The sequence below is a fragment of the Diplotaxodon limnothrissa genome, linkage group LG1 (assembly GCF_057381915.1).
Source record: "Diplotaxodon limnothrissa isolate DT_005_m linkage group LG1, D_limnothrissa_male_GT1.1, whole genome shotgun sequence".
Classification (NCBI taxonomy): Eukaryota; Metazoa; Chordata; class Actinopteri; order Cichliformes; family Cichlidae; genus Diplotaxodon; species Diplotaxodon limnothrissa.
In genome coordinates this window covers 21,969,606-21,994,218 of record NC_140596.1, presented here as the reverse complement: position 1 = coordinate 21,994,218, position 24,613 = coordinate 21,969,606, and the positions used below count along the sequence as shown (strand labels likewise).

Sequence of the window (24,613 nt, the reverse complement as noted above, 5' to 3'; positions counted from 1 at the left end):
GAGGGATGACCACGACGAATGCATCCAGCCTCTCCGATCATCTAACTGGTGCCTGATTTTAAAACCTGATCATGCTTTTGAGGTTGTAGTGCCCAAAATGTGGAACACCCTTCTGAAGTCAATCAGTTTGGCTCAGTCTGTTATTTGTTTTAAGCGAATGCTGAAACTCATTTTCATAGGTTAGGGTTTCCTTTATCCGTTCCCCTTCATTTCATTCATGTACACGTATCATCAGTGTGCAGCTTTTATTCGAACTGTGAAGCACTTTGTAACTTGATGTTTTGAAAAGTGCTATATAAATAAAGTTATTATGCAATACTTTATATTTTGTACCTAGTTACTCTCCTTCAGGGAACAGAAGTTATAGACATAACCATTTGTTATATCTGGGGCCGCTGAAGTCTTCTTATTTACACACAGAGGCCAGGCAGAGCATTTTTATTTATTTAATTATTTTTTGAGGGACAGTTTCTGGGATTAAGGCCAAGAACTGTCAAATTTCCTGTAGAGAGAAGAGAAAGATGTTCCTCTGCCATATTCTTTTATTCTGATGCAAAAAAAAAGAATAATACAACAACAACAACAACAACAATCTTTATTTATAGAGCACATTAAAAGCCAGGGGCATGCCAAAGTGCTTTACATGAAACAATAAAACAATAAAATGATTTACACTAAAACATCAGAATCATATAGGTGTAGGATTATGTTCACAGGTAAAAACCACTAATAGGAACAGTCAATAGCACACAGCTGTAGCAAAGAGAACTGTACCATCATACACAGTGATAGAGGACATAGGCAACGCAACAATAAAATAAAATAATTAAGACTATAACGTCAGAGTCATATAAGTGTGAGATTATGTTCACAGATAAAAACCACTAATAAGAATAAACTATAGCACAGAGCTATAGCAGAGTAAAGCTGTAAAGCTGAACCATCAAACACAGTGATGGAAAACATTGACAGCACAGGACAACGCAAAACAACCAGACACATTAGAACATTAGAACAACACACTAGAAGCAAGGCGAGAATTTAACTGGTAGAAAAAGCAAGTTCAAACAGATATGTTTTAAGCCGTGATTTAAAAGATTGAATAGAATCAGACGCCCGGATGCCAATCGGGAGACTGTTCCACAGCTCAGGTGCAGCTAGAGCGAACGCTAATAAACCATAACAATGCTACGGGAAAATGAATAAAAACATTCTAGCCTTCGTTCACAGTTTGCTCCACACTTTTTCTAAGCTGGAAACTCTGGACTGTAAACCTGCAGTGATTTTAGCTACAGATTTGCAGCCCAGTATTAGTCCCACATTGAGTAAAAAATTGATCTTACAGTCACTTTGATTGTGACTGTAAGATCAAATAAACACATTGAACATTTTTACTGCAATAGGTTGCTGTGAAAAAGTGTTTTCCACCTTCCTGATTTCTTATTCTATGGCATAGTTCTAGTGCACCACAAAAATGACCCAAAAACACATCGGCAAGTCCACCTCTGACTGACTAAAAAAATACAGATTAAGGTTTTTTCATGGCTTCAAAGTTGATTGATTGGGATGCTTTGGAGTGACCTTAAACAGGCCATTCATGATGTAAAATGCTCCGGTGTGGCTCAATTTAAACAATTCTGTAGAAAGGATTGCTTCATATTCCTTCACATTGATGTGAACAACTTTGTTGCAGTTCTTGCTGTCAAGTGTGGCACAGCCAGTTATTAGTTTTAGGGGTCGAATAACTTTTTTTGCATTGGGTCAGGTAGGTCTGGATAGCATTTTTCCCCTTAATAAATTAAATCCTCATTTAAAAATGGCATTTTGTATTTACTCAGGTTATGTTTATATTAAAAAATATATATCTAAAAGGGGCAAATACTTTTAAATGGTATTGTGTATTACACTAGAACATAACGTAATGTTTAATGTGAAAGACATATTTATTATAACCCATCATGTGCTTCAGTCGTGTTCATTCCTGTGTTCAGTGCAAGAAGCTGAACAGGAAGAGGTGAAGGTGATGTCGGATCCACAGCCACCACGCTCAGCCAAAAAGGGCAAAGCATCAGCCAGTTCCACTCCACAGACAGGCAGTGAAAAGAAGGAGAGGAAGGGGAAACACAAAGGTCAGTGTGCTGGTTCAAATGGTTAATTAAACTGTGTGAAAAATGGATAAACATACTGTTCTTGGGCTTTGCACATCCATTTTTAAACACCAAATAATCAGCTTTTAGAAGCGGTCCCCTGTGTGAAAAAGAGAGGAGCCAAAATCCTTACTATCCAGCAGCTTCAGCAGTCTATCCAAGCTCTGTATGCCCTCCTCAGATAACGTTTCCCCACTGACTTTTTTGAGCCACAGCTGGCAACAGCACAACTGAGTGAAACTCGGCTGCCCTCTTATCCCCTGCCATGGTGCCAAAGTCGTCAGAGCTCAGTGTCTGTGATGATGTATGACAGACTGACACACCACAAATGAAGACCTACATTAGAAGATTAAAAGAACTACAATTGCTGTCATTGTTTCCCTTAAGCTTCCATGCCGTTCAACCTTCAATGTGTGTTATTGTAGACTCAGCACAATGAAATATAATAGTTAAGGTGTTTGCCAAAAAAATGATCAACAATATCTGACTTTGGAGACATTTGGCATCTGATATACTGCAATACAGCAGATGCTTGCCTTTGGAATGACTTTGTCCCAGGAAAGTGAATTAGATTCAACTGTGGTAAAAGATTATCCAGGCCAGTAGTGCCAGATTCACCACTTATTGATCTGTCTCACTTCTTCTTCTGTCTCGTGCTCTGATTCGTTAAAGCATAAGCAGAAATGATGCAGTCATTAGAAAATGAGCTCTAGCAAGATCAGAGGTTGTTCATTTTCAGTTTAGATAATGAAGATATGAAAATGCAGCCTTCTACATACTTTCATAAAATAAAAATAGGATTCTTGATTTTTACACGCATATCTCTGAAGGAAAAGAAAGACAGGGGAATGAATAAGAAATCAAAAGATAAGACTGACCTAATTTTGTTAAAGCAGCATGTTAATATATAACATATATACTGAGTAGAATATGCAGTCACGTCAAAATGACAGCTGTTACAGGATGTTATGCAGCTATGTACATTCATCATCAGCAAGTGTGAACATTTTTCTAAAACCAACATTTTTTGCAGTTAGTCTGGAGCTTCCGGATGTGTGTTAGCATAATGCCACCCTCTTCCCTGGGTAGACTTCCTAGAAGTTTCATCCCAAGGTCAAACTGTGCTCTTCTTGGACAAAATAAAAAAAAATGTTCAAGTTCATGACAGTACAATCAGAAAAAGTCTGAAAAAGCATGACAAGACAATAGAATGGAGCACTGTCCTTTGAACAGATGAGGGCAAAGTGATGATGTTTGGTTATTATGTACAGCATGATGTTTGGAGAAAAATGAACACCTCATAACAACTGGCAGCACAGCAGTGGAGGGGAGATTTGGACAACTTGCAGTCATTTAGTTGACCGTGAATTTCTTTGTATAAGGTTTTCTAGAGTGAAATGTGAGGTCATCTGTCCAGCAGCCAAAACTTACACCCAAAATTAGTTCATGCAACAGAAGAAAAGAATTAAGGTGCTGCACAACATGATTTAAATGCAGTGGCGGGACCTTAATAGAGCTGTAAATCTGAATGCCTGCAAACTCTATGCAATATTTTCTTTTCTTTTCTTTTTTAATTTTTTTTCATAGGACAAGTGGAGACGTGTTCTTTTTGCCTGAATGCACACTTTAGAAGTTGATTGAATATTGAAGACACAGAGCAAAACAATTACATAAAACAAAATGCCCAAAAGTGGAGAAATGGGAATGTTGTCAGATTTACTCAGGCTGTTTGACTATGTGATTAATGCACAAATTATTGCTGAATGACCTGCCCTTGTTGTACTTTGCAGTGGTTCATTTAGACTTGAATCTTACAACAGCATGAAATACTGATAGTGGAAAAGAAGTGAGTCATTCTGAAAGAGTTTGTTTTTCTTTTCTGGGATTTTGACTCAGCAGCGATCGATGGCCTGGCTTCCCAGCAGGATGACAGTCAGATCCAGATCCTGACAGTGGGTCACCCCACCTCAGAGGAGGCCGAGGCAGAGCCCGTGATGAGCTGCACTCAGTCTCAGAGTAAACAGGATCTTCGCGTGACCATGCTCAAAAAAGGTACTGACAGCGCTCAAGAAAGCTTCTGCCACTGCTTCTGCAATAGCACAACTACAAGTCCTTATTTACACCCACGGCGTTCTGGTCTGCTGCTGCGTTGTGTTGGTGGGAGGATGAAAACCACTGACTCATGTTAAAAAACACACAACTCCAAATAAATAGGCCATTTTAAAATCCAGCATCTGAATGAAAAATAATATAATTATTCGTACTGTAAACACTCAGCGCTAACACACATCAATTGTTCCATACATAATTAACACAAAAACTGTATAATCTATATGCAGCAAAGGGAAATGTGAACTGTTATTTACAATCAAATGCACTGATGCAACAGTGTAGTAGAGAGAGATGTAATAGTGCACGTACTTCCTTGATCTATTATGACAGTTTTTCATCACAGTGTACTGTGAGAGGGAGTTGAGTGATGAGGGTTAGAGTTCAGGTGCTTAACTGGGTTTAACTTTGCAAAATTAAAAGTAAATAAAAAGATTATTTTAAGTGGCAAGAATGTTGTTTTAGCAGTCTCAGCATGAACGCTACGCTTTCTTCTTGTAAGACATCACAATGCTTTAAGTAAGATACATTTTCAGCAAGTTTTATGTGCCAAAAACTACAACAAAATTGCTCATTAAATGAGACTGTAATCAGTGAAAACACACCAGATAAAACACAGCCACAAGTGGATCAGTCTGGTAGTCTCATATTTCTGGTATTTAAGTCTGGTATTTAGCCACAGTTCCAATTTAATTTCTTTCTTTTGTTCTTTCTTCCTCTCGATCCTTCTTTCCATCCTTCCTGTGAAGGTATATCGAGCAGCATGAATTTTGATGAAGAGGAGGATGATGATGATGAAATTAGCTCCAGCTCTTCACAGCTCAACAGCAACACAAGACCAGGCTCTGCCACTAGTAAAAAGTCCAGCAAGGTAAAATTAATTTCACAGCATGAATTTGTGCTCTCTGCATGTCTTTTTGCGCAGCACCGAGCACCTTTTGACAGTAGCTAATAAAAAACAAAAATCTGCTATTTTATCACCAGTTTGGATAGTTTCCCAGCTGAAAGTAGAGTTGCAGACAATTATAGCTTAATTTAAAACAAATTAAGTATTTCCCATATGCCAGGGGTCTCAAACCTGAATACAATTAGTAGGTCATTAGCAAGACTCTATAGAACTTGACTGTATGCTGATGTGGCAGTTCAGCCATTTGATTCATGTTACAGCAGCTCAAGAGTGAATGAACATGGTGCAATAAAAGTAGTTTTAGAAAACAGGTTTCAGAAACAGGTTTATTTTTTCCATGTTTTTCTAGGACCACACATTGTACTTTGCTTCTTACTAGTCTTGTGGATGCAGGTGTGCTGTCATGTTTTGGGGGGAGGACACATACAACTTCAATTTGCTTGAGGAAGACTCAATAACAGAAATGTTAACCAGCTCAAGTGATTCCTTTAAAGCTATGATTGTTCCTCAGTTGTTTTCTTACCTCAGTGAGCATTTTGCTCATTATCTGCATATTTTTTAAAATATGCAGATAATCTTTTAGATAGTGTTTGGTCATAAACTGGACCAACAGCTTCTTTTAGGTAACACGAGAGTTGCAGTGCACTCGTAAGAAAGTAGCCAAAGTACAAAAATGTCTTTGTTTATAGATCTAGTGTGGTGCAAAAGTCTTGAGCCACCCTTCATTTTTTTGCAATCTTTGCTTCCAAGAAGCTAGAGTTTCTAGTTTTTTGTTTTTAACGTGGTATTGGGCCATAGTGCCCTAGCCTTTCATCTTTTCTTTGGATATTAACTGCTTTTTGCTAATGTTCTGTACAGTCCTTGTACCTGACCATTATCAGAGGTTTTTTTTTCCCTTTTTTGTTGAGCCGTTTAAGCCTGGCCTATGAATCATTCAAGCATAAAACTCAAGGGATTAACCAGTGTTGTATTCACACATAAAAGACAACTTAGCAAAGATCCAATTCTGAAATGTCACGTCTTTAAGATATGGGGGGAAAAACAGAAAAGGCATGTCACAGGACAGAGATACATCTGGCCCTTTAGTTGATCCACTTTTTGTTCACTGAACCATCATCAGAAATAGTCTCAGTGGATATGTGGCTTTCAAGAAGCCATTCTTATGGAAGGGAAACAAGGAGAAAAGATTGAGGTATCCCAAAGTACACAAGAATTGTACTGAGTATCAGTGGCAAAATGTCTTATGGAGTTAAAAATAGAAATTTGCATCTGCAGCATATATGGAGGAGTTCAGGAAAGAGGGGGTCTAGTCAAAACTGAACAGTAGCATTAGATGTTGATTCCATATGTTATACCATTCTGGAAAGCGTCTGATTGGCAATGACTTCCTTTTTAAGTGCAAACACACTGCGAATGCAGTAAAAGTATAACTAGGTAGAAAAGCACAGAATGAAACACACAGTTATGGACTTCCCAGCCTTTGCTGTCTCTTTCCCCTTTTGATAACATAATTTCTCTTTGCTCTTCTTTCCACTCTAATTTTTTCCCTTCAGTCATTTCAATGTTCTGTCTCTGCTTCAGGTTCTTATTTTAGACACAGTGTGCTCATTCTTAATCCCAGTGGACAATTTGATTTCCAGACTCATTACTCTGCTTTAATGCTCATCAGTCCACCATTTCACGAGGGCTCTTGCCATATTTGATCCTACAGGAGGTGGCCTCAGCACCCACTCCACCAGTCAGTGAACCTGCCATTGATGTTGATGACCTTGAGGAGTTTTCTCTGCGCCCAGCACCGCAGGGGGTCAGAGTGAAGTGCAGAATCACCAGGGACAAAAAGGGCATGGACAGAGGCATGTATCCGACCTACTATCTCCACCTGGAGAGAGAGGATGGCAAGAAGGTGAGACGAGTCTTTAAGGTTTAAAAACATATTACACAAGATATCTGTCAGGGAATTTTTTTTACAGTAAGTTGTTAACATCTGGACTCTAATCTAACTTATATATTCAAATAATGCAGCTTTGTGGTATCAAACCATGTTGATTGTCTGTAGGTGTTTGACAATATGGTTTGGTAACAGGTGTTCCTGTTAGCTGGGAGAAAGAGGAAAAAGAGTAAAACATCAAATTACCTCATCTCCATTGATCCAACTGATCTGTCTCGAGGTGGAGAGAGTTTTATTGGCAAACTGAGGTAAGTCCTCAGTGGCTTTGTTGTATTAAACACTTTAGCAGCTTACATTAGGAATTAGATATGGCATTGGCAATATTAATCTATATGGCACATTTCATTATATCTAAAGTCAATGTGCTTAACACAGAAGAAAGAAGCGCATTTAAAAAGGTACAATACCTTAAGGTAGTGAAAATAAATCTTTAAAAAACACACACAGCTATTAAGTGTAGGTCTGTGTGAGCAGCTTGTTCCAAAGAACAGGACCACAGTAACCAAACACTCCCTCAGCATACTTACATCTGAACATTTAAAAATTCTGGACCTGATGACCTGAGAGATCTGACTGGGTTATAAACAGTGAGCAAGTCAGAGATGTACTCAAGGGGCCAAACTACTAAGAGCTTTATGAACTAATAAAAAGCTTTTACAGGTAATTCTGTATTGCACTGGGAGTCTATGAAGTGACTTCAACACTGCTTGGTCAAATTTGTGCGTACCTGTAAGGACTCTGTTGCTGCATTTTGAATACGACGAGAGTCGGCCTACTGATTATTTGTGAGAGTCCTGCAAATGGAGCACCACAATAATCTAAACTAATTTCTATGAAAGCATGGACCAATTTCCCTTTGAGATAAGAATCCTCTAACTTTTCTAACATACGAAAAGCAGTTCTTACTAACCTTATTGATGTTTTTATTAAACCTGAGATCACTGTCCAAAATGTTGCCAAGGTTTCTGACTCGCTCATTGTGCTTCAGAGGAAGGGATGATAAATATGAACATATTTTTTGACGATAATGGGTAAAACTATGTATCATCTGTATAAGAATTTCAAGATAATATTATGATTCTTTATGATAGTACCAAGAAAGAACATAAGAACATAAGAACATAAGAACACATCTAGATCCTCTTTTGGTATGATGATAGCAAATCAAGAACTTGACCTGGTAAACCAACTGAGTCATTCAGCCTTTAAATTAAAATGTCACGATCAGCAGTGTCAAAAGCAGCAGTGAGATCAAGCAGAAGTAAAACTGCAACTCTCTGTGAGTCACTGTTGATCTGCAGGTCATTGATGACTTTAGCAGGAGCTGCTTCTGTGCTATGATTAGATCTGAACCCTGATTGGTACTCATCATAAATGCTGTGATTTGAAAGGCATTCATCCGGTTGTTTGTAAACATTTTTTTTTAAATATTTTGAGGAATGAAAGATTAGAAATGCCTCCATAATCATTACCAATGACTCTAAGTTGTTCTTGCTGAGTAGCAGTGTGATTACAGCACATCTGAGTGAAACAGGGAAAATTCCAGTCAGGAGAGAGCTATTGATAATATGATTTGTAAAACAACGAGACACAGATTTGAAGAGTTTGTTGGGGATGTTGTCAAGTAAAGAAGTGCAAGACTTTAACTGATGAATAATTTCTTCCAGATCAGAATACATAATCTGAGTAATTATGCTAAGTGTTGGATTTCTTATTTAACTTTTGTGCTCGAACTACTATTTCTAATCTAATTGTATTTTTTAAAAAACAAACCAAAACAAAACATGATTGACATAATCATTAGAAACAGCTTCAAGGCTCCATGGAAGCCCCTCTAGAGTTTAATCAAATATGGGCTTGTGCAACCTTTTAGTCTTTGGACCACTGGTCGATGTACCGCTCAAAGCTTTGCACTGTCCTGCTTGAATGATGGCGGTCTAAATTGGAACGAACAGTGACCTTTCATCAGTCCTTGGCCTAAATGAGATATCTAAATGAGACGGCTAAACATGTGGCTTTTAAGAAGCATTTCTAAATGGCACCACCTACACCGCACAGGTAGGTGTCAAGTCAAAGTTGTTTAAAATACACTGGACGAGTATAACCGAGAAATGCAAATGTTGTTCTCCAATATTAGATAAATGGTTATTTCATAGCTGGAATTGAGTATAGTTGGACAAATTTTCCTGCAGATTCTGTCTTTATTGCCATTTACTGGTGTGCAGTGCAAGAACTAATGACTGACAGTCTAAAAAGTGTAAGAACTAATTAATGATTGATTGAACAGCACAATACATCAAACATCAGCGCTACAGTACAGCGGAGAATATGTTTTCTAATTCCTCATTTTATAGAAAAAGGTTTCTAAGCGAAAAGCGAGTGCAACATATGAAAGTAAATGTGGTATGAGAAAAAAAGATCGAGTGGGGTAGGGAGGGAGAAGGTGGTATGAAATTAAGCAAAGGTGCTCTCGCTGGGAATCGAGTCAAGGATGTTGTATGCCATAATTTGTCAACTTTTCAGCCAGTGTTTACCTCATGTAAGAACTTGCTTAAAGACAGAGCACTAGCCACTTGCCTTGTCTGTCGGGATTTAGATTGGACCACCCACCTGCCAAAATCCAGTCTATCAATCACTGCTGAGCCATAAGCCAACAAGGACGAACTCGAGTGGAACACAATTATATTTGGAGGGGCATGAAGTCAAAAGCATGCAGTGGTTTGCAAACACTGTACTCTGCTTTTATTTCCCTTTCAGTTTGTATCCACAGACAGTATGTAGAAGGCTCTGGAAAAATCACTCCACTTGTGATTTTATCTGTGAACACCTTCTTGACGATTTTATGATCTCATTCGCTACCTTAAGTCTTACTGAATTCAACATAATTCATTTTGTAAGGTGTGGTTTCAGTTGAAACTAAATGAGATGATAAAGGGAGTTATACTCCAGGGAGAGCACAAAAACACAAGTTTTACACCAGTGACAATTGTTGCAAAGGAGCTCAGGTCATATTTCAAAACTCAAGTGTCAAACCATGCGATCTGTTTTCATTATGTAATTAAACCTGGATACCTGTTATTTCCAGTTATTTGTTTTTTATATATTTAGCAGGGATAGCGCATGTTAGTGGGCATAAGTATTATGAAAAATATAACATGTAAACATGCCAGATTATAGCAAAACTGCTAATTTACGCAGGTAGTTTGAGCCCCACCGCCAGTGTTTGTTTTAGAGAGTCATTATATTCCTTAATGTGTAATGTTTTGTTTGCAGATCAAACCTCATGGGAACTAAGTTCACTGTATATGACAACGGTCTGAACCCTATGAAGAGCACCACCAGCCTCGAAGCTAGCAACTTGCGTCAAGAGCTAGCAGCCATTTGCTATGTGAGTTCATCAAAATGCTAGACTATACTTGACTATACTTGTGTTTTCACGTTGCTGAAAAGATACAGCATTATTATTATTATTTAGATTTTGTTAGAAATATGCTGTAATACTACTGATTTAAAATAATGCATTTTTCCAGTAACCTGTTTAAAACTGCATTAGGCAGAAATGGAAAAAAAGTTGCAGCAGAATTGTGAATGGAGCAGCTCTGTCCTCCCTGTCTAAGCCCTGGCAGCAGACAACCACTGTGCATCCTTTATTTGCAGCACAAGCTGTGATTCAAGCTCTAAGTAGCTACATAAACAGGAAATTAAAATAGCCATAGTTAGCAAATATCTTAACTGTCAGCATAGTAACTGATCATCTGTTTTCATGAGAAATGTACTTATATGATCTGAAAAACCTCCCACAACAACCTCATACATGACAGTACAACGCACTGCAAAAATTCAGATGCAGTGTTTAAAATTGAGATGTGGCCATGTCTCCCTTGAAAAAGAGCGTCATGGTTAAATAAAGGTTAACTAAATGAGCTACATTTTGCCAGGTCATGGTTTAAAAATAGGTCAAAAATGAAATGACATGGACGTCAGCCGGTCGTCCTACGATGGCAGTGAGCAAAACGACAAATATTAGCTAAAGCTAAGGCTTTGAAAAGTACAGCTTTATGTAACTGCATCCAGAAATAACATTCAGTAATCCACCTTAGGATAACATTTGTTTAAGAAAGGGCATTGAGAGGTGATCTGTTTATCTTTTTTAATTCTCTTTTTTAAATGTAGGAAACCAATGTCTTAGGATTTAAAGGGCCTCGAAAAATGAGTGTCATCATTCCTGGAATGAACATGGACCACGAGAGAGTTTCTATTCGGCCACGAAATGTATGTGTTGGCCAATTTCTCAGTAGTCGCAGCTGCTCTGACCAGTTCAGCCTCTTCTAATACTTATTTAATCGATCCGATACATATGGTGTCCATGTCCAAGGCTTTTCTATTCTTCTTCATTACAGGATCATGAGTCACTGCTGGCCAGGTGGCAGAACAAGAACACAGAGAGCGTGATTGAACTTCACAACAAGACGCCTGTGTGGAACGATGACACACAGTCCTACGTGCTCAACTTCCACGGCAGAGTCACTCAGGCTTCCGTTAAGAATTTCCAAATTATTCACGACAATGACCGTAAGCTTTCGTCCACACATAACATTTCTAAATACTAAACAAAGGCTAAAGACTAAGGTCTGTTTCTGTTTTATAATCTTGTTTTACCCAATGACTGTTTGAGACAGCCACATAACCTGATACTGTGGATGCTATTAAATTAGACAGTATTATTTTACATATAGGTACTTGTCAGACAGATTTAGAATTTCTTTCAGGAGTGTTCAGGAATAGTTTTCCAGGTTTCTTGAAGGACTCTCAAAGCTCTTCTTTGAATGTTGGATGCCTTTTGTTCTGTTCTCTGTTGAGACGATCCCACCCTGCTTCACTTGCTGGCATAAAATACAATTTTTTGCCCATCATACTGTGTTATATTTGACTTTTTTCATAGTTCCAAAGAAAGGAACAAAAACTGGATTGAAAATGAGTGAAAAAGCAGCCAAAGAGAAACTACAGAAAGTTAGTGGAACTGTTGCTGAGGGGCAGATTATTTTACACTATACTTTACATCATACAGCTTATTTTGTCAGTTATCTGTATTAATATTGCTATAAAGAAATAGGTACTTATGAGTTTTGTGAAGAAACAGTAAAAAGGGGAAATGTTTCAAATCAGCTTAGACATAATCTGTTTCCTACTTGTTTTCCCCTCTGCAGCTGACTATATTGTGATGCAGTTTGGCCGTGTGGCAGAAGATGTGTTCACCATGGACTATAACTACCCAATGTGTGCCCTGCAAGCCTTTGCTATTGCCCTCTCCAGCTTTGACAGCAAGTTAGCTTGTGAATAGACTCCAGCCTGAAGTTCAGTGGATAACAACTCCTCCTGTTGTCTCAACAAGGGCTGCTTATGTATCGCTGATTTGAGATCACCCGTTACCTTGGAAGTCCCACATATCCTGAAATGCTTTATGGGACTTAACTTATGTGTACGTATGTGTGTGGGGGTGGGGTGGGACCTCAGGATGGTGTTTGTCAGTGGAAGAAAACAAGCACAAAGAGTAATCCACTTTCCAAATCAGATTCATTCATACTGCACTGGCATTATAAATATGTTTCTTTATGTAGTAGTTCTAGTAATTTAACATTTCTTTATCTGTGAACTATAACTAACCGTTATACATCAGTAAGTTTAAAAAAAAAGTTGACTGGGTTTATGTAGTCTACCAACACAAAGTCACACGCTTCCTCGAGCATGGATACTGCTTATATACTTACTGAATTAATAATAACATGCATGTCACAATGTATTTATTTTATTGACATATTTATTACCTGCACATTTTATGTTCTCTGCTGTCATTTGCAACAAATTCTGCTGTAATCGTTCCACGGAACTGCAAGCACATTAAATGTCATGAGAGGAAGATCACTTGTATCCACAGTAAAAACAAAAAAAAAATTAGAGGTATGAAAAGGGGAAAGGCATGTTACACAGTGCTGTGTATCATATACAATATTGTGTCACAGTGTCATATACGTGAATGTGTAGGATGATGGTGCACTTTACTTTGAAGTCTGTGGTGGATGAGCTATAGCTGTACATACTTTATTGTGCCTTTGAAGACTAATTCCAGTGTTACACCTTGGCCGTAAAAGGAGCTGAGCTTGAATTGGTCTTTGCGTTTTTTGCTTTCCTCACATACACCGAGAGGATTTCTCTGTAGCTACTTAGAATTTTTTTTTCTTTAATGAAAGTTCATTTCGACTGAAAAACAATGCCTGAGGTTGCACAACATTCAGAAGATAATAATAAGTGTGCATCTTAAGATTTTAACTTAAAATTATATTTAGGGTCCAGAACATGTTGCACTAAATAGATGGCTATTTATTTACATAATACTGTAAATCAGGCAACAGATATATAGCAGATATCTGAGGTACTCAGGCCTAAGTGTCACGGTCCTGGCTCAGTGTTTTTAGTTTCACTGTTTTTATGTTCTAGTTAAGCTTATCTAGTTAATTTCTATTATGCTAGGTTGCTGTTATTGTTCATTGTTTAGTAGATTCCCCCCTGTGTTTTGGCACCTTTGTTTTAGTCCTTCATGTTGTCATGTCTGCGTCTCGTCATGTTTTCTGTTTATTTTGAAAGTCTCGTTTCCATGCCCGTTGTATTTAGGTTTACATTTTCCTGTGGCATCATTATGTTCATTCTAGTCACCTGTTTCCTCACGTGTCTCCACTGCCCCTCATCACCTCATGTGCACATTTAAGTCTTTTGTCTCTTACTGTTCGTTGTCAGGTCGTCTGCCTATCTTCCCCCATGTCAGTCTTAGTCAAAGTTATAGTCTTAGCTGTCGAGTTAAGTTTTTTTCTTTATTTATGTTTATGTAGTCCTCCTCTCGCCTTTGATTCTTGTGTCAGCCCAAATGAAAGCTCGCCTTTTGTTTAACTTTAGTTCAATTCTCTCACGTCCGCTTTTTGGGTCCATACCTTAAACACACCAGCTGCCCAGCCGTGACACTAAGATTGTGCTGGTATCTTCTGATCTCTGCTTGGAAAATGTACCGAACAGAAATTGACTTACTGCCAACAGACATACTCGTACAATGTGAAACTACCATAGCTTCGATGCATCTTCCATCTTTTGCTTTATGTATTAAATTAGCTCTGTGCTTCACTGAGATGGAGTATGATACATTCCTCATCTGACTGGCAGTAAGTTTCTACATCACGTAGTTTATTGCTGTTCATATTTTTACTCAAACTATTATTCCTCTTGCTCCTTATGGGGCAGTATCCTTTCTCAAATATATGACGGTATTTTGTATTTTACGACCATTAAAAAAAAAATGCTGAATGGAGGTGACGAATAATCTCCACTATTGTTACTGTGGGTTCTGAGCAAATCTTTATCAAATGTGCTATTCTTGTACTCAACTGTGTTCTAACTATTTCAAATTTCTATTTTAAAACTGTTGATACTCTTGCTGTAAAGTCTGCTTTTCATACATGTGTCCAAGAGCCAGAGGTTCTGTCACTTTGTTTTTAGTGCTGTCATTGTAATGTACAGTAAATGGTGTACAATTTACTTTGGTGGTACACAGTCCTTTGTTCATGGAAAAAAGAAATAAAATTACATAAAAATACTCCAAAATATGATTTCTGTTTCCTCAAGAATCCAGATGTTTCAGAAGTTAGTACAGCGATCATAGAACATGGTCATGTGTCTTTATTACACAAAGAAATAAACACTGTTACAATACTTTACTTTTCTGGTTACAAATCCAGGTGTGTGATAAAGCTCAGGTGTAAGTTCAAGAAGGAATATCTGCATTCACTCATCTGTCTGCTTCCTCAGGTGTCTGACTGCTATTCATTACATCACTTCCACCTTCCCGTACCGTAAAACGTTGTCGTCCAATCATCTTTCTGCTTGCTGTCTTCGGCATACCTTAAGTCGCACTGCTCATCTTTCATTAATTTTGCTGTAAAGGGCCATCAGAGTCTAATTGGCAAATACCATAATTGAATTGTGTATATCAATAAATGATGTTGAGTTTCTTCTAATGATCTTGCTTTATTGGACCAACTTTTATTCTAATCAACCTGGATTAGATACTCTAACCATAAAACCTCTGAGTACACACCAAATATTTCGTTGTAAATCATCAAACACATTAGTAAAAACATTTAAAAACCCCAAATACTTGCTGAGATTTCCTGCTACATTGTCTTTTGAAGTTTATGTTAACTCATTCACTGCCAGCCATTGGCAGTGAATGAGTTAAACCCATTGACTCATTCACTGCCATTGACGGCTATAGACGTCAATGGCAGTGAATGAGTTAACAAAGTTGTTTTAAGAAAAAATCCCCAAATTTAGCATTTTTACTGATGGAACTGAAAAGTAGAGTGACCCAATTATGCATAAACAGGTGCAGTCAATACAAATAAAACATCGTAAAATGACTGAATCTTGTATCATGTACTCAATTTTTGTGTGCTTTGCTCTCTTTTTCCCCTCATCACCAACAGGTCACGGCAGCTGGCTGCCCCTTTTCGAACCTGGCCCTGTCTGTAATTATGTCTGTAGCATCATTCAGCATGACTGGTTTGGTGGTGCGTCAGTGATGGTCTGGGGAGGCATATCCATGGAGGGATGGACAGACCTCTACAGCCTAGGTAACGACACCCTGACTGCTGTTAGTATCAGGATGATACTTGGACCCATTGTCATCTGTGCGTCTCCATGTTTGTCATTAAGCACACTCTCATTCTGGAAACATGCAGTGGAAACTAAACACACACTTAGATAGAAAGCTTCACACTGTGCGAAACAAAATGTTTCAGGTGCCAAGATCAAGATTTAATTGAGACTTGCCCTTCAGTTCTTTAAATTAAAGGCTTTTCACACCCACACAGATGATTAAATTAACCTGACTGACTGAACATTTGGGTGAGCACTGTTATACAGATCTCCGCTGACCTAAAAAGTGGTTTAATCAGGCAAAGAAGTGAAAACAGCTGTGAGGGTGAACACCGTGGATGTGGACAGCTTTTAAAATTATAACAGGTTAACACATTGAGTGTAGCGTTTAACATATTGCAAATGTACTGAATAGGTTTTAAAAGAAGAAACCGTGAAATTCTGAATGAAAAAGTACCATTATCCCCTTTAAATCTTTCATAGGGGTGTAATTGTTCTGGAAATGTGAATGTAAATAGAAAACAAAATGCATTGCAGTCATCTGAGGTGCTTGTGGTAAAGGGAAACATTTATTTGTACAAAAGTATCACTTAAGAACATAACTGCATGCCTCTGTTTAGTTTGGATTTTATGGTTTAAACATATAAGGAAGTAATAGTAACACAAGTCTGAGTTCACTGTCTGTTTTCAAACGCATTTGAGAAGCAGGAAAAGTCCTTATGTCTCCCTCCTGTTCCGCATCCTCAGGCCGCTCACCCCGACTTCCTTGGGTGTGTCTGCATAGATTCGACCCTCCCCCTCCACGTTTGCTGACATTAAAATATTGCCTTCTATATCCTCCTCTGCTTCCTCCTCTGGATTTGAACTGCCATCACAGCTGAACTGCAGGCTCTCTGCCTCCATCACTGGGTCATCTTCATCAGCTTCCTCCTCTTCTTCCACTTCTGTGTCCTCGTCCTCCTCCTCCATCTGATCTTCCTTGTCCTCTTCCCCATCCTCGTAAGTGTCCTCTTTAGGGTAGTGGAAGACATCCTTGTGCTCGCTGAAGCTGATTTGCTTCTTCCCGCTATTGTTACACTGCAGCTCTTTCTTCGCCTCCAAACCAATTCTTGTTGTCGTTCTTTCAGGACCCGGCTGGGATGATGGAGGACGGAGCAACTGCCTTTTCTCTGCCTCCTCCTCCTCCTCCTCTTCCTCATCTATGTCTTCCTCTACTCCCATAGCTTCTTCTATTCCCTCCTCTTCTTCCTCTTCCTCTTCATCCTCATCATCTTGTGCTTCTGTGTCCTCCTCCTCCTCATCTTCTTCCTCTTCCTCTTCCTCTCGCACTATGGAAAGTTTCCTTGCCATAACCTCTTCCTCCTCTTGCTCCATCCTCTCTGCTAGGGCCTCAGCGGTGGGCTGTGTGGGGGGTTCCTCTAGTTTAACCATCTTAAACCCACGTCTGAGGCAGGGTTCATCATACTCTGGGTAGGTCTCCTCTGGGTAACCTGCATTGGTGTTCAAAGAGACTTCATCAGATTTTTATTGTGAGGATTTGATAGAGATTAGATTTGATCTCAAATTTAAAATGCATTTCATTTCACGGCTGTAACAACTTGAGCAAATGCAAATTGTGCAAAAAATGGGAGCAGTTCGACATTTCAGATGCACCTTCCCAGTCTGCACCGTATGGGACCTCCTCGGCCTCCATCTCTGGGGAGGCTCCCTCCAATCGGCTCTCTTGAATAAGCTGTGTGATCTGTCTCAGCTGCCTGAGTAATTTCTCCTCCTTTTTTGACGTGGTGGTTTTACTCCTCCTTCGTCTACCACTAGAGAGCAGCACAGAGTGAAGTAAAGTAACCCTGCCTGTGTATATCGCTCTATAAAACAAATACATACAAATGTATTTTATGACTACTTCTTCTTTATTTGTCTTTACTTAGTTAATTCATCACAGTTTCTTTGTTGTTGTGGTGCTACTGGAAGTAAAACACAAGCAGATAAAAATAAATGAATAAATAAGTCTCACCTCCCAGAACTATTGTTCCTCCTGGACACAATCCTCTCCATCATCTCTTCAGTTTGGAGAAGTCTCTCCTGCAGCCTGGCAAGCTCATTAGCAGTGACTACACAATTTACACGGGACAACATTGTTTTGATGTTAAAATATAATTCACTAAACACAATGCACACTTGGACACGTCAAAAAACGTATCCCCCTCAATCTTAAGAAGAAGAAAATGATTTTACATTTCTCGTAGTTCTCTTACTTATTGTGTTCTTCCTGGTTCCCACGGTTACTGCAGAGTTCTTCCCTGGTTTATTAGCCTTCCCCCTACATGTCAGCTGTGAACATAAACATGATTATAATTAGATTAATTGAGTATACAGTTACATTTACCATACTATAGCTCTGCATGAAGTTAATAACAAATAGTATATAGAAGCTCTAGAAATTAAAATTACCTTATGTATAATGTAAAGGATGTAAAGAAGGATCCCAAAGCCATATAAGGGTATCACTTGAGTCATCAGGTTGTACTTTTTGCCTCGTCTGATGCCTTTTACCTTTGCCATTGCCTCCAAACTGTGTGTCATTGAAAACGAAGGGTCCACGTCCCACTGTTCTGGGTCTTCTGGCACTGATAGCTTGTGCATGGCGGGAGGGTAGAACCCAGGTCCAACTGCAAAAATAGTCTTTCATTCAATTAATAAGAATCAATAAAGCAATTTTCCCCCGAAAACATATCACGGGGAATGTATCCTCATCCATTAAACTTTTAGTATCTTTAATTAGATTTTACTTAACGATTATTTAAATGCTATCATTCTCTGGATTAATTTGATAACATTTATCCATAAAATGTGTCTTTTTTCATAGTTAGGCTTCGTTCTTTTTTTCTTTAGTAATCAGATAAAGCAGCCAGAACATTTCAGTGTTTTATAATGATAATGTCTAATGCCTCTTAGATTGGCCCCTAACTGTGCATGGACCCATGGACACATTCCTATGATGCCCACTGGATGGTCCAGCCCATTTGGGAACACTTTTTCCTCTATATTAACTATTATTCATAAAAGAGATCCAATTTGTAACAAATAAAGTGAAGAGATTCATGGGGATCAGATCAATATTTGAGAACAATGTCAAAAACATAAGAAGGTCAAAGCAGTCAGGAAAGCCCTGGGTAAAATGAAATGCCTACATTTGGATTTGTTTTTATTTATAGTTATTGCTTTTTCAGAAGCCTGTTTCGAGAATGTTGACACTCCTCTGTGCAGGAACACAGACCTGCTGATGCTTATGCTCAGCATGTTTCAGCATTTATGTCAAATCAAGCTCGCTGCTGCTCCCATCTGGGAGTTAACTAGCACTACAAGTGGAAGATGTGACTGGGACGCTCGTTAAAATCGGCCTGCGGAAAAAAAATTGCAAAGTGAGAAGGTACACACACACGCGCGCGCGCGCGCACATCTGGTTCCAAGAAAATGAGGATGTTAGCATGCTCTGGTCTCACCTGTCAGAGGTGAAAACTGGCCACAACACACTGAAAAAACTAGCTAACAGCTAAATGTTTGCGTCCCCTAACACTGGGCACATTTAAATGTGGCTGTAAAGAAGAGAGAGGGTCTCTGTTTGGATTAATAAGGTAAGAAACTGTGTGGAAAGTTTGCAGCTTTATATTCGTGTGCTAGCACAGACTGTACTGTTTTATACAGTCAGTGGTTGCTAGCAGGCATAAATTGGCTCAGTTACAGCAGTTAGGCGAAACACAGCACAGAGAGTAGTCTGGAAAACTGCCATGTCAATATCTGCCTGGGAACATTTTGAAATATTTAGTCTCCTTGGGTTGTTTGTTGGCCAGCATTGGTTACTGTTTGGGTAAATTTTGTAACCACCCATTGCTGCTTTTAGCTGAAGACAGTCAGTGAACCTAAAGCAAGTTGTAGTTATTAGGCTGTGAAAATGTGTAAGAAAAGCAAAGCAAACTGTGCCCCAATGTCTAAAACCAAATCACTAACCACATTCCTTGTTCTCTAAATAATAATAATATAAATAATATCTAAGAATAACGTGCAATCCACAGTAGCTTTCTATTTTTGACTGTAGTATGTTCACATTTCGTATAAGGTCACCAATTTTCCTCTTATTAGATTTGAAAATTCCAGTTGTTTATGGTCTAGTGTGAAATCACTACCAGTTTATATCTGATAAGATGCCCCTGCTGTGATGACTGATCCGTTTTGACAGCACCTCTGGGTGTTTGCTCGTGACTGTGTGAAACTGATATCAGGCTAAAGTCAAATAACAAATAAGTCACATACTGTGTTTCTTGTGAATGTTTTTTAACTGCTTCAATGAGAAGTTTTGAAAAGGCGCTGTCTGTTGGAGTCAATGCACACCTGTCTCTGTAAACACAGCCGCTCATGCTTAACACGATGGGAAACGTACAAAAACACATCACTTGTTTCAGATTTAGATAAATGGTCAAACTGATTCAAATGGGTTTTAACAACCAAATTATTTGTTCTTCAAAATATGGTGAATGCAGTTTTTTTTTTTTAACTCGCTGTACAGTGTAAGATTTCAGCTAACTTGTGTGGACTATGAAGGATAGGGCCTCTGTGCCTGGCATGGTCTGTACTGAGTAACAGCTGGCATTAACAACAGCAGCACTGACACAAAAAACACTGGAGATGGAGCAGGATGGGGATGGATGATGATCTGATAAGCCGTCTTACCCTCAGGCTGCCCCATCTCCTGTTTCGCTCTGGGCAAAAGCATCCTGGGCAGAAAGAGAGAAACACAGAGAACAGAGCATGATATAAGAGTAACCTTCTGGCAAGTTGTTATCGACATTTTCTTCCAGAAAACGACAGCAACGCGTTAATTTCACTTGAACGGGAAAGCTGGTATCCACAGATGTTATTGCTCATCTGGTGATGCTGCTGCCCAGATTAGACCAGATTAGAGCAGCTGCATTCAAGTGCTGTTTGAAAAAGTGAGCAGCAGATGGGTTGAAATTCTCCAGAGACTGAATACAACCCCCCTATTATTATTATTATTCTCATTAATATTAATATTGTTATTGTTGTTGTTATTGTTGACTAAATATGAGTATCTTCACCTACAGCATTCAAACATAGGCCCAGATCTCATAAACTGACAGACTGGGTTTGGATCTGAATCCTACTAAACTAATAACAAAAAAAATACCTGATTTAAGGTAAGAAAACACAGTATGTCATTGCTTATTGTTAGTGGTATAGTGAGAGTCCAGTCAGTGCTTTTCTAATTGAGGAATATCAGGAAACTACAGTTCCAATTCCCAAGAAGTCAAATCAGAATGATTTCACAGCAGAACATAGAAAACATATCAAATGTTTAAAGTGAGACATTTTAGTATTTCATGACAAATATTCAATTTTTAAAATAATTTAATAGCAGCCAGCAACACATCTTGAAAAAGTTGGGAAAGGGAGAAATGAAAGGCTGGAAATGTAACTACAGGGGGAACATTTTACAACCAGTTATGTTCACTGGCAACAAGTCAGTAACATGATTGGGTGTGAAAGCAGCATCTTAGAGAATTTCTCAGGAGTAAAGATGAGCAGAGGTTCATCAATCTTCAAAAACCTGTGTCTACAAATTCTAACAATTTAGAATAATGTTTCTCAATGTGAAGATTTAATCTCATCACTTATATTAGGCCTACGTATCATCATCAAAATATTCAGAGAATCTGGAGAAATCTCTGTCCTTGTGATTTTTGGCCCCTCAGGCAGCACTGGATTACAAACAGGAATAATTCTGGCATGGAAATTACTGCACGGGCTCAGGAAATCATCGTCTGTGAACACAGTTTACCGTGCCATCCACAAACGGAAGTGAAAGCTTTAACATGAAAAAAGAAGCCAAACGTGATCCATCTTCTCTGGGCCAAAGCTCATTTAAAATGGGCTGAGGCAAAGTGGAAAACTGTCCTGTGGTCAGATGGGTCAAATTTTTAAATTCGTTTTGGAAAACACAGACGTCACATCCTCCAGACTAAAAAGGGGAGGGACGACCCGGCCTGTTATCAGCACTTAACTCAAAAGCTCGCATGTCTGATCGTGTGGGTATGCAGTAGTGCTGATGCAACTGGCAGCTTAAACATCTGGGAGCTTACCGTCAGTTCTGCTGCTATCCAGACAACGTGTTCGGAGAACGCCTTGTATATTTCAGCAAGACAATGTTAAACCCCATACTGCATCTATTACAACAGCATGGCTTCAGAATAGAAGCGAGCAGCTGCTGCCTGCAGGCCAGAGCTTTCACCAACTGAATACATTTGGTGCACTGTGAAATGAAAAACTCCACAAAGAAAACCCAGGACCGCAGAGCAGCTAGAATCTGATATCAGAGAAGAATGGAAGCATTCCTGTCGACTGTTGGTATAAGAAGCGAAACTTTTTTGTAACATGTTGCTGCCATCAAATTCAAAATGACCTTATTTTTTTCATAAAATGGTGCATTTTCTAACTTTAAGCACATGATATTTCTTCCTCTGTTTTATTGCAAATGATTTTCAAATCATTCCATTCCTTTTTAACATTGAAATTTTATGCAGTATCCCAACAGTTTTAGGAATCATGGTTTCAGTTTGTGTTTCCAGCCATGTTTTTGTATCCCATATTTGGTAAGAGTGGCAGACTGAGAGAAGCAAGCATAAGCTTACAAGTGTTTTGCAGGTGCGCCACGCTTGATCATCGATATTGATCTAGTAAATTCATGTCATGGTGTTACACTGCGGCAAATGACACTGAATCGGTATGTTTACTTCACTTGACTGCCCTCTATTTTTCAATAACTGTGCCTTATTCCATTAAAAGTAAAGAGTTGAATAAAAACAAAGAAATAAAACCTCACCACAACAAGAGGTTACACCCCTGATATGCAAAGCGCCAAATGCAATTTATTACAATATTGAATAATTATTTCCTAATGAAAGCTTTAAATGCAAAACTTACAAACATTAGTTTATTTGTTTGGTCTTTTTTCCCGAGACAACTCACATCATTTATCAACATTACTTTGAATGTTCCAGATGTTAAATCAGCCATTAAAAGCAATAAAACTTAAAAGAACAACATTTAGAGCCATTACTGGAGAAACCAAGAGAAACAAGGATAAAAAGCTTAAGAGAACAGAGCAAAGAAAAACACACTTATGATACAAACAGCAAATAGTAGATACTGTTGAACAAGAATATTGTACAAGCATTATTTTTAATGCAAAAATAGTAAAAGCAAAGGGGGAACATTTACATTGCAGGGTTTTTCTTGGCTTAAAATGGGTCTTTAGGGGTGACTCTGCAGGTAAGCACAGCTGTTATTTCTTGCCATTTGATAAACAAATTTGTATTTTAAACTGAAGTAAATGAAACCACTCATTCCCTTTGAGGAGCATACAAAACCTCTTTTACCCTCGGACATCTACTAGCAGTAACCCTTGTTTCTCTTTTCTGATCTGAGTGGTTTTTGTTACACTTTAGGCCTCATTCCAGGCCAATATGATTGGGTATACATCAGAACTCAGGGAGGGTGATCTCTGTGTGTACAGCTTACTTTCAGGGCTACCCTAAAAAAGACCCTGAACCTGTTCTAATGACCGTCAAACCACATCTTTGCTGATATATCCTGATGTGTAAAACCTCTAGATTAAGGGTAAAGGGGAGGTCATCGGGCAATGAAACAAGGGAAGGATGCTCCAGAACTGGGAAGCTGGCTAAAGGATATTTTCTTCATTTGAAAACAATCTCATTCCTGATCTTTTTAATCTCTCCAAGTCGTTTTTCCAAAATACGAATGTAGTAAATAAAGGAGGTGCTAGTCCTTTACGGATTTAATATATAAATAATTTGAAGGTTAGGTTTTTACAATAGAACTTGAATGCAACACATGACCTATCACCCCACCCACTCTGCAGGGCCTCTGGCGTGATTTTAAATCATAAAGCAGCAGATGGCAGTGTAGGCTCAGGTACAAAGGTATGGTACGTGTAAGACAGGAGATCAGACTCCCAACTGTCATATGATATATAATTATGTTGTTCAACAGATTTGTCTTGTAATTTTGTAGTGACTAAGGAGGATTTATCAAAATTGATTTTTTTTTTTCCACCCACTGTGCAGGTTTACCACATTTGCAGCTCAGTGCAGATGGTTCAGCTCGTGTGCTCCTGCCGACTCTAGCAGGGCATCGCTTCACCACTGGGAACCCTGTTAGGACCGTGTTAATCGAAACCTTGCAATCGTTGCATTTTTATTATAGCTTTGTTTTGTATGCCTTTAATAAATTATATTATTGGGAACTTAATTGTCCGCAGTGCGCAGCACAAACTAAAAATAAAACAAAGAGCATCATCAACCGAGTACAAACTGAACATTAATGACTCACATGACAGTAAACAAAGCACAAGGAGACACACAGTATTCTAATTAGATCCTGTGATATTATACTCTAATAGTGAGAGAGCTGCTTTATTGTGGGGTAGAAGGGGTGGGGGTATTTTTGTCTCAGTCTTTCAGTCTGTTGGGTTTAAGATTGTAAGTGTGAAAAAAAGCAGGACTGATTATTAGCCAATCATCAGCTACACTGACTTATGAATATTTTTCAACGATTTCTGGCATTAGGTTTAATTCATACTGCGATTTTACCAGTTTAGCTCTTGAAGTCACTGTAGTCAGAAGTATTTTGACATTTTTTTTATACAGTTCTGTATTTAAGCACATTTAGGCTCTATTGAAGGCTTTAATTAGTAGGTTTGGGCGAGTATTT

General features: G+C 38.6%; 2 protein-coding genes across 3 annotated transcripts in view; one reads left to right on the top strand and one right to left on the bottom strand.

Moving 5' to 3' along the window:
* tub (TUB bipartite transcription factor) overlaps positions 1-12,452 on the top strand; it is a 28,771-nt gene extending 16,319 nt beyond the window's left edge. Inside the window, exons 4-12 of the mRNA XM_085355003.1 lie at positions 1,992-2,129; positions 4,047-4,199; positions 5,006-5,127; positions 6,875-7,066; positions 7,247-7,359; positions 10,385-10,499; positions 11,285-11,383; positions 11,512-11,683; positions 12,319-12,452. Coding sequence (XP_085211129.1) covers positions 1,992-2,129; positions 4,047-4,199; positions 5,006-5,127; positions 6,875-7,066; positions 7,247-7,359; positions 10,385-10,499; positions 11,285-11,383; positions 11,512-11,683; positions 12,319-12,452 — 1,238 coding nt within the window. The remainder of the gene's footprint in view (positions 1-1,991; positions 2,130-4,046; positions 4,200-5,005; positions 5,128-6,874; positions 7,067-7,246; positions 7,360-10,384; positions 10,500-11,284; positions 11,384-11,511; positions 11,684-12,318) is intronic.
* Positions 12,453-16,528: 4,076 nt separating this feature from the next.
* Positions 16,529-20,654, bottom strand: ric3a (RIC3 acetylcholine receptor chaperone a). Of its 2 annotated transcripts, none has more exons than XM_085354981.1 (6): positions 20,537-20,654; positions 18,260-18,477; positions 18,064-18,139; positions 17,823-17,919; positions 17,465-17,622; positions 16,529-17,301 (listed from the first exon to the last, which is right to left on the bottom strand). In XM_085354981.1, the coding sequence occupies exons 1-6, from the start codon at positions 20,652-20,654 to the stop codon at positions 16,529-16,531; spliced, it is 1,440 nt and encodes a 479-aa protein (XP_085211107.1). The 2 variants fall into 2 exon arrangements, with proteins under 2 accessions (XP_085211107.1, XP_085211117.1); XM_085354991.1 differs by having other exon boundaries at positions 17,465-17,616.
* Positions 20,655-24,613: the final 3,959 nt, after the last annotated feature.